Source organism: Macadamia integrifolia, chromosome 5, assembly GCF_013358625.1.
Source record: "Macadamia integrifolia cultivar HAES 741 chromosome 5, SCU_Mint_v3, whole genome shotgun sequence".
Taxonomy (NCBI): Eukaryota; Viridiplantae; Streptophyta; class Magnoliopsida; order Proteales; family Proteaceae; genus Macadamia; species Macadamia integrifolia.
This window is the reverse complement of record NC_056561.1, coordinates 26,402,929-26,414,076: the sequence shown is the minus strand read 5'-3', so window position 1 is coordinate 26,414,076 and position 11,148 is coordinate 26,402,929. Positions and strand designations below refer to the sequence as shown.

The 11,148-nt window shown below is 38.3% G+C and overlaps 1 protein-coding gene across 1 annotated transcript in view; it reads right to left on the bottom strand.

Moving 5' to 3' along the window:
- The window catches only part of LOC122077814 (sister chromatid cohesion protein SCC2-like), a 73,519-nt gene that overhangs the window by 43,755 nt on the left and 18,616 nt on the right, over window positions 1-11,148 (bottom strand). The window contains exon 2 of the mRNA XM_042643706.1: window positions 8,782-8,900. Coding sequence (XP_042499640.1) covers window positions 8,782-8,900 — 119 coding nt within the window. The remainder of the gene's footprint in view (window positions 1-8,781; window positions 8,901-11,148) is intronic.

The following is an 11,148-nucleotide window of genomic DNA, read 5'->3' as shown; positions in this document are numbered from 1 at the left end:
CCCCCCCTTTTCCCCCTTTGTATATTCTCTTCTCCTTGGTAATGAATTATTTATTCATCCAAAAAAAAAAGCTGCTTTCGACCAGGTTTTGGACATTTCCTCCTAAATTTCGGTCGAAACCCGAGATTTAGAACCCATGGAATTGACCACATCCAATTTTGTCGCTCAACTCCACTTGATTGCGTACCATGTTATTTGACTCTTCAACTTGTAATTTCAGTTGTCAAAATATCGACTTTCTAGGAGAAAACTTTTATTAATTGACGGACTACTTTTAGGCCGAAATTTTCCACTTCAGGAGAGATGAAACTTGGCAGTTAGCTACAGGTAAAACGTTATCTTGGACCCATGGTGCCAAGCAAGCTGCCACTGGCAGACTCCACCAATTTAGCATACGACGGCTCATATACAATAGAGTAACAGATGCAGCATGGGGATCAGATTTGAGAACAACTTATCTCATTTCATGAGGCAAGTACCCAAAATAATTGCTTTTTGCAAATGGACTGCTCTAGATTTTTGAGAGTTTATCTTCCTTGAATATGAGAGCAAAACAACTAATGTTTATGGTTAAAAGACTTTGGAGTTACTGTGATACCCTGATTCAACCTAACTTGTATTTCTACTGTCCAGGGAAAAAGCTGGAAGTGAGAGACCTTCAGTGGGATGGTTGGCAGTGGTGGAGTGTCTGGAAGGCAAGGATGATCCTACCTGTCAGTGATCATCATGCCAGCAACATTGGAAATCATTCCAAGAACTGTGGACAAGAAGGTACGACCATAGCTAGTTGGTCTGTAGAAGCTAGGCAGTGGCGTGGACCAGCATTACTGAGCTGGACAGCAGCCCACTGGTAGGTCCCAACCTGCTGGCCGGTGGTGCTGTCATGGGCAGAAATTGCCACTTGTCTTCTGTGGGGCCCACATCCCTACAGCTCAGCCTACCATTTTTACCCAATGGATAGGGGTCCTTTTGCTGACAGTACACCATTTTTCAGATCAGCAAAGAGTGGGGTCAAAGGTTTAATGCAATAAGTTGATTTTAAGGGTTCAGCCAAACAGACCCTAAGGTCCATTTGGCTGGGCTATATAGATGAAGTTACAGCACTGTTCACTCATTTTATACACTGTTACTGCTGGAGCAGCAAGGAGAAGGAGGAGGAAAGGAGAAGAAAAAGAAGAAGAGAGGAGAGGGAAAAGAGATAAGAGGAGTTAGTGACTGAATTTCTACACCTTAGGAGGCTGCTGGACATCCCTGCACCTAGGTGAGTGGTGCTGCCCTCCAAATTTAGTGTATTCTGTTAGTATAAGCATGGTAGCATGTTAGGGTTAGGGTTTATATGAAACTGGGAGCTGGAATTGAGTCCCTGAGCTATGATTCAGTTCCCTGTAACTGAATCCCCAATTTTAGAATGGGTTCATGGACCCAATTTGATTCTGACCCATCCCTAGAAACCCTAGGTCTTAGGGCTTTTGCCATGCAAGTGCAATTCCTTGTAATTGGAGTTAGAATTGGGCTATGCATGCAAGGAAATTTATCATAGGGAATGCAGAAATATTATTTCTATTTGTTTTGAAATATTGGGAATGAATTATATGTTTTCTTCCATGTGACCTACTTCTGAACTCGATTGGAGCTGCAGCATGACACTACCATGAGTTTTGCAGCCCTCAGTTTCCTATGTATGCTATGGTATATGGGAAAGCCCCCAATTGGATGGTATGGTTATGGGAGCAGTTCAATTTAGGGTTCATGTAGTGTAATCTTCAGTTTTCAATTATGTATGCCTAATGGTTCTTCCTATAGGAACTTAATTTGAGCTAGGATCTGACACCTATTTCTCTATTCACGTCAATCCAGCCCCAATTGAGTGCTTTTAGTGAAGGGAAGAACCCACCCCTTTAGTTCAATAATTTCCAGTTTTAAATTCCCAGAATTTTATTGGGTTTGAATAAGCTTATAGGTCCCTCATGGTTCAAAATCTCGCCGAGATCTCAGAAATTTCGGCCTTTTTTTTTTTTACCGAGACAAAACAACCTATGAAATGAAAAAAGTATAATGTTTCGGTTGAAAATTCGGTATCTCGCAGAAATTTTGCATAACTTCAACCCACATGCTATTTATACATCATTTCATGAGGAATCAAAATTTCGATTCCAACTCGCCTATCTTCACCCAACTCGACTGTAACTTCACAAAATCAGTGTATCGCAACGTTTTTTGCCACATCATCACATCTACTCCATTGAATATCACTCCAAGTTGAAGATTACACATTTCCAAGCCTTGGAAAGGTAAACCATTTTTTTTAAATAGTAACATAAATAATGTTGGTTAGGGCTAGATTTTTTATATGTTAAGACACTAGAGGCCGATCTATGACCTAATGGAGTCGAAATTTTTATTTTTATTTTTTTCATAAATATTTTATGTTTCCCATCAAGATAAAATTGAAAAAATGATGGTTAATATAGCTTCGATGGAACTCAATTATATATAGTTACTCACCATTAACTGATCCTCTAGTGGACTAGGTGAGGGACAGAGGTAAGCCGTTGATGGATCAACCGAGAGGGACACAGGAGTGGAGGACTTTAGTTGGGACTTGGGAGTTAGGGAGTTGCATATTATATTACTCTAGTACTCTAAATATTAGTTAATTAATGTTGAGGTATGTTTTGATCATGGTTTGGATGCATTATTTATTTGTTTTACTATCATATTATATCTTGTTCTAGGAATATTTCATAAAATCTCCTAAACAGTTCGACGGTTGCTGCTAAATAAGGGTGCAACTCTAAAACACTGCCATGTTTTAATAATTTTTCAAATTTAAGTTCTAAGCATGTTTATTAACCTTAAAGCAAGCTCCCCCACCAAGTTTTAGGTCATAATATGGCCGTTTGACCACCGAAACAGTTAACTAAGTAAAAAATAAATAAAAATATAACTCACCGAGATCTCGTCGATATTTTAGTATACAAAACGAGATTTTGAACCTTGAGGTCCCTTAATTAAGCTCTTGGGTGAGGTAATACTGGACCCTAGAGGAACAAAAGACCCTCCTTATACTGTGTGGTGCAATGGCCCTTAGCCTTGTGCACAACTGTGATCACAAGAGTTCTTCAACAAGCAAACTGGCAGAATGCAAAACTCTATAGACATGCACCGGCAGGTGCCAATGGCCAGCCGGTGGATGTGTTGCCAACCTGCCGGTGGAAGCTTCTATATACACGTCGACTTATGCTTTTGTTGTGGGCACCTACCCTTATGTGGGGCCTACCTACACACCTTATATGACTTTAGCCCTACAGGTGAAGAATATCTCGAGGGTTAGTGTGATAAAAAACTAACTGAGGAAAGGGTCCTAGGATGTGAAATAGAATTTCAGTTTAGTAATAAGCAGACCTAGGACTGTTGTATCTAATTGATTAATATGGAGTTATATATTATTTTCTAGGAACCTAAATCATCGGTGAGGATACAGAGATTGATTTTGGGAATTTACCGCATTAGTGATTCCACTGATAAGGTGAGTGGGTGTTGATCCTTAATTTATGGAGTGTTTACAATTCTTTTTTCTTTTATGCTTGCTACTCATGCATGATGATCTACTGCATTTTATTGTGTTATTGTTATTATTGATCTATGTGACTGTGATACCATGGAACTGGACATTGTGATGTTGTGGAGGTAAGAAAGGTAAGACGGGACATGATGGAGGCCGAAGGGTGAATTCTGGCACCGTATGCCTGATGTTTGAAATTGATTGGTATGATGGATGATGGATGGAATGCATCATAAAGAAGGTTTGTGGGTTAAGTTCTTCACATCCCGAGTGCTACAACCCCTTGTCAGTAGGGGGTGAGGTATGGACTAATCCCATCATGTGGTTTCCTGATCAACAATACTCTTCCGGAGTACGATGGACTATACCTAGTGACATATTGCAGCGCGGTACGACATACTATATGCATGACTGCCGGGGTTATTAAATTAGGGGTTGGCCGGGGGGGACCAAGGTTCTTTCCTGGATTGATTGACTCCTACCTGCAACTAGCTTGCATCTCTGGAGCCCGACATACTGGGGAGGGGATACCACCTACGTTGTGTATCATTAAAACCACTATTATGGACCTAGTACTGGAATAGGGAGTAGTTTAGCAAAATGAATTCAAGAGCATCATGTAAGGAGTGAAGCATGAATTGTATCATTTGTATTGTGTTTGCTTGCCTGCCCTCACCCCTCATTGAGCATGTAGAGCTCACCCCATTCACTTATATTCTTTTTAGATGGAGAAGTTGAGTTACCGGGTACCAGGGTTGATCCTTCACGAGTTACTTTGGCCACTTTGGCACTCATTCCAAATGCCGAGGTAGAGCATAGACCCAACTGTGGGTGTGTTGACTGTGCTTTTGGAGGCTGGAGTTACTGAGTGACTTGGGTTTCCTTTTGGTATTTATGTTGTATATATATTCCATTGCTATAAATTATACTCTGATTGTTGATGGATATGTATAATCTTTTGGAGATGGATTGTGATTCACTTTTTTGAGATGTAATATATGGAATTATCATGTAGTTGACACTGGACTTATGTATAGATCTTGTTATGTATGTGATTTTTAGTGTCTTGTGGGTTGCGGTTATCAGTCCCCCAGATTTGTGATTCTGGAGAGTCAGGCTGATTGGATATGGTAAGGTGTCCAATGCCACATAACTTAGCTAAATAAGGCGGGGTGTGATAGTTACAATTTATCATAAGAGATAAAGTGGGAAATTACTGGTTGGAACTAACAATATGAACCAACTTCAAAATTGCATTTGTTTTGACCCCCTCCAATGTTTAAGATACAATATCAGTACCAAAACCCTCTCCAACAATCCCTTAAAATAGTAGCCAGATATGACTATTCACAACCTGAAAATCCCATATAACCAATGTCTGGATCCAACCATTCACAACTTCAGGCAAATTCTTCTGAAAATCATACCATCAGAAACTAACAAACAAGAACTTGAAGTACAAATGGCCAGATACAAAAGCCTTTTAATCAACCTCACATGTAATGCTTCTTCGAAATTGAGCATCATAGGGAATAGCAACGAGGAAGGGTGAAGGGATTTCTGTTGCCTTAAGAATATTGGAGTACAGACAGAACCACTGGGAAAATCATAGTCCAATTTTAAGAACCAAGACATAAAGGTAAACTAATGTACAGCTCGGATATGAAGGACCTAAGCCCAGGCAGGATCCTAGTTAGGCCCAGGCAGGATCCTAGTTAGCAATTCGGCCGAATTATTCGCGAATTATTCGGCCGAACAGAATAATTCCGAATTTTATGAAAAATTCTGACCGAATCCGAATAAAAAATAGAAATAGGAAAAATTCACGATTTTTTCTAATTTGACTAAAAAATGCGAAAAAAGTCGGACGAACCGACTTATAACCGAATTATTCGGTTCACTTAAACCCATCTTAAAAAAAAAAAAATTAAAACTGCTTGAACTATCGAACAAAATAGGGTTTCTGGTCTCTTTCTCCCCAATTTTCCGCCTCAGTCTCAATCCCTTCTCTAGCACGGCAGCACCCAGTGACTTCACAAGAGAGAGAACATAGACGCATATGCCTTCCCTGCAAGACCTCCGGTAGGTCAATGAGGAGTCCTCTTCAGCTTTGATCTTCTGCAACGCATCCAATACCATGAGACCACAAGTGGAGAGATCTAGGAAATAGGATCGAAGTAGTATTTGTTATTCGGATGGTCTGGGTTCCATCGGTAGATCTTGAACTCCTTTAACCACTTGGCCTTCGTCTTCTCTTGTAGCTGAACTAAATCATGGGCTTCTACTGCTAATTCTGCAAGCTCTTGTGAGTTGTGAGTTGTGAGTTGTGAGTTGTGACACAGGGTGTTCTTCCAAGATTGGAAAGTTTTCAGCTTTTTTGACCCCTCGCTTGAATAAACCTGCAACCTTGTCATAGCTATGGCGAAACCAGCTTGTGGTGACATCAATCACTTGCCGATCAAAAAGGAAAAACTCGCAAAATACAAACCCAGATAGAGATTAGCAGAGTAGACTATAGAGAGATCTTCTTCTTCTTCTTCTTAAAAGCTATCTAATCAAGAAGTCCAATAATTCCATCACTTCTCTTTTGTAGATATCACTTTGTATGGGAACGAAGCCAGGCTGCTTTGGGCACTGGGGAATTTAACACGTTCAAAGCTGACGCATGCAATATAAGCCACGTGTCTATATGGAGAAAACGTGTTAGAGAGTAGATCACCATAAGGCCATACCTCATGCATGGGCTGGGTCCAGTACTGACCATTTTAGGTCCATATTGAAGCCCATCCATTAAAATACATATTAAAATACATAATTACTCCAATAAGCCATGATACTGATACAATAAATTATAAAAATAATATCCGAATTTTTTGTCCGATTTTTATTTTCAAAAACGAATAATTCTCAAATCCGAATCTGAATCCGATTTTTATTTTACCCGCTTTTTTGACCGAACTCGTAAATTAATCAACCGAGTTATTCCAAATAATTCTCCATCCGAATAATTCCCGAATCCAAATTTGTTAACTAGGGGCAGGATCATCTTGTACATGATCAAATCAAATTAATGAATCACAGCCTTATTCATAAATCAGGTCCTTAACTGGGTTCAGAATTGAAGATCAATCAAGAATCAGATCCAGACCCTGGATCAGAACCAAACCCCAATCGAACCTCACTGTTGTGATGCTGATTAGATCCTCCAAAACTGAGCAACAGTTGATGAACGATAACTGCGATCAATGCACTTTAAGTTTGCAGAAAAATCTCCCAAAACTCAGATCACAGGGATTGTTAGAAGGGTCTTCGACCAGAATTTCCAGGAGCAGATTCTCCAGCAAACCAGTACAATCGATTAATGTTTCAGCAGCAGAAGTGGATAATCGATTGAACTTCAGACTTGAAGCAGCTCTCACAAACAGAAATCGGTAGAAAAAAGAAAGAAAAAAAGAAGATAAGAAAGATAGATAAATGTAAAAGGGTGGATCAAACCTCTCACTCTCTCCTAGGCATCCCACCTCACATACTGTCTCTCACAGCCATTGGAATAAACCAACTGTTAAAGCTCTCCAGCTTGAGGGGGAGTGTTAAAGCTATAGGGGCAATTATGTCCTGTCAAGCTTAATATTCTAACCCTATTATTTTTTGTTTCTTTTTCACTTATTGTTATATGTAGGTTAGGGTAGTTTTAGTCCCTTAACTTGCCCCTCTTATTTGCACACACACACTATTGCAGGCTGCCTCCCGCACATGGTTCGGTAGTTTCTTCTTCTCTCCCTCTCTTCTTCTTCTTTCTCTCCTTCTTCCTCTTTGTCTTCTCTCAGTTTGATTACTTTAGATTCTGGTTTGTAACACCAACTATTCCCTTTATCAAAATCAAGTCATTAGGTGCCTAAATACAGCCCCTTATTTATTTATAACTGAAGCATCAGTTCCCTCCTTGCGTGGAAAGGTGGTCTTCTTTACATTATGGAAACTATCAAATTCAGAAACTAGATATAATTAAAGTAAGATCTACTGGTGGCTATTTAACAAAATAGAAACTCCTAAAAACTAGTAACCACTTACAATGAAAGATATCTTCTTTTTTTTTTAATAGAAACTAACTTAAAATCTCTTAAATCCCCCACATAAGAACTAGATAATAAATAGACTAAGATCATCACATCTCTAAGCCAGCTGTCCAGGTGGGACCCATGCAATAAAAGAACTCAAATATCTTCTAATTTTCATCTCCACACAACTACCAGCTGGGTCCCAAAGAATCTGGAATCTCCTCCACTCATTCCTCCTCATGCAAGTCAACAATCTACCCCTAAAGTTCCTCCACGCCATGGCCAGAATGGGGCCCACAACATCTTAACAGAATCTCTCTCTTTATACATACTGTTCGATGGCATTCTGGACAGGAACGGAGCGGGGGCTTTAATAACATTATTAAAGAAGCCCAAATATGGCTGAAAACCTGCTGATCAATTGACAAGATTTGGGCCTAAGAATAGCCCATATATGGCCCACATGTGAGCCTGTCCTGCAACTAAATTAACATCCCAAAACTGCATCATAAATCTTTGTCAACAGGGGAGCAGGGCCTCTAATACTTGCTAAAAAATTCCAATTTAACAGATGTTGCTTCTTCAGTATCTTCATTGAGATGGGAAAAGATGGCGGCAGAAAATATTTTTCTTCTTCTTCTATTTATATCCCTATTCAAATTTTTTTTCTTTTCTTTTGTTTACTGGCCTCTCTTTTGGATAAGTAGTACAGTTTGTATTTACTGCATTAATGTTGTAAAAGTTGCCTGGTCAAATGTTTAAGCAGTAAGTATTTAAGCCAACTGAAAAAATTTGCCATTTTTCATTTTAATCTCCCTAAGGCAACTGCCTGAATTGGTAACAAATCCAGCATCTTTTAGCAAAAGTGTTAGACAGCATATACATGGGACACCATATATATACCAAATGAATACATATTATATATAGATATATGCCTTGAAACAGAAAAGAACTTGTAAGTACTTAATTCAACAAAAAAAATAATGGTAAGGAAACCAAAATTCATGAACCATATTTTGCGAAAGTATTAGACAGCATATACATGGGATATAAATGGCTTGAACAGGAAAAAACTTGACCATCAACTTGAAATTCAATAATCAATATACTCAAAGGCTAGAACATTTAATTAGTAGATATTACCATTACTATTGTTACCTGGAACAGAATACTCAAATGCTTCAGAATTGTGCTGGAGAACTTCATTAAAAAGCACAGAAGGCTCTGGTGCCTCTGCAAAGCTGTACGGAGGAGGATTTGTGGAATCTCTAAGGTTCCTGCAGATTATATTGTAGGGTCAATTACATTCAAAAAATTGTAATAAATTGCAATGTAAATACAATCTTTCACAAAAATTCAAAGAATACTAAGTTGATCTTGCTTCTGTAGAAACAGGTAAGTAGTGATGATAAATAGTTGCTAACTTTTTTGCAAACTTGAAAAAATAAGACACACACACGCATTAATTCAATTACAGAGAAGAAAAAATATCAACACAGGGCCATTAATCTCTTGGAGAAAGAATATGATATGAGTACTAAATAGATCATAGGCATTGTTGGAGAGATGCTCAGATAGACATATAATCATAATCAAGCACATTCTGAAACTCTTTTACATGCATTATTGAGGACATCTTTATTTCAAAGAACTACTAGTTAATGAGAGAAGAGAAAAAATACCAATACCTTTGGTTGCCTTAATGGTAAAAATCTATAGATTTTCTATCTTGGGAACCAAGGTACCGCAAAGCCAACAAAAAAAGAGAAGAAATAGAGATATCTTTTCACAACCATTGCTGACTTGGAGAAAGAAAGTGATACGAGTACTGACCCCACAAACCCCCTCCCCCCACCAAAAAAAAAAAAAATCCTTTGGTGGGCATTGGAAAATACGTTTGAAGCATAGTTAGTGAATAAGCAAAATAATATGCGTACCATACCAAATGATTCAAAAAAATATTTCTTACCATGTCTTTCCAAATCTATCAGGAAAAAAAGTGTATTCTATAGGAACACGTATTGAATGCATATATTATGTTAAATATGTATAATACAATAAAAAAAGTTGAATTATTTAAAAAATAAATAAATAGATAAAATAACGCCTGGTTCTGCTGCTAAGGTCACTGCAAGTAACGGGCTGCCTTCAAGAAGAAGATGAAGTTCAATGTGGCCATCAAGGATATGCTGACCAAGGAAAACACAACAATGTTACTTCAAAGCAGCCGCCAGAAGACCTCCTGGACAGGATTCCAAACCATGGTCCTGCAGAAAACATCTTATCCCCAGAGATGGTTCCAACCGCAACGTCTGTCAATGCCCATGTGCTCTCCGTTCTCATGTAAAATCCAGCATATATAACGAGAATATGATGGAGCAGATTATCCAGATGCAGATCAATGACAATCTTCCGCCTTCTAAGAATCGTCGGCGTAACATAGCTGATATCACAAAGGAATTGACATCAAAGCTTTGATTTCCATTTCGGATGGATTCCAAGTCGATTCACTAAACAACAACAACCCCAACCTTATCCCAACTTAATGGGATTGGGCTACATCGATTCACTAACCGAAAGGAAATCGAATGCAACGATGTGCCCTCTAAGTTATCCAATGCTCCTTTCTCATGCCCTCTCTCCTTGTTCATTGCGTACAAACCTTCTCTCTCCATCACGCCTTCTAAGTCATCCGACGCACTTTCTGCCTGTTCTCTGCACACAAACCCTCTCTCTGTCCCTATTTCTTGTCTAACACTCACCACCTCTAAGAAAGTGAAGAAAAGTAAATGTGGAATAAAGTTATGTGAGGATGAAAAGAAGACGTACGGAAGCCTTTAAGCATGCAATAAATAATGGAACCTTTGTCATGTGTAAGGCAAGGTTTAAAATATAGGCATCTGGTATCGTATCGGAAGGGTGATTCTAAGACACATATCGTATCGGAGAGACGTAAGATATGCTAAAGATATGTATGGCATAGTCAAGAAACGTATGGAAATGTTTAGGATATGCAAAACACAAATTTAAAGTAAAACAAAGTAAATAAGTAATATGTAAAATACATCATGTATAAAAAGGAGAACAAAGCACAACGAGACAAGTGCTTCAATTGATTATATATAAAGGATGAGGTTTATTACATGTACTAATACCAAATTTTTATTACGTATCGTATCGGTACTATAATATATCTGTACCTTAAAGAAATGATACAAACCTGTTAGTATCAGTGGATACGGTAGGATATTTAAAACCTTTGTGTAGGGTAAGGAAAAAAGGGAACTTTGTTGATGAGTTGATGCTACCTTGTCCTTTTTCCAACCCTTTGGGTCTCCTGAAAATGACTCCATTATTTCTTCATTTTTTTTCAGCAACATAACCCTTCTTTATATTTATATATATAGGACTCTATTATATTTTTCATTTTTTTTCAGCAACAGAACCCTTCTTTATAGTTTTATATATATATATATATATATATATATACACACACACACACACTATATACACACACACACACAC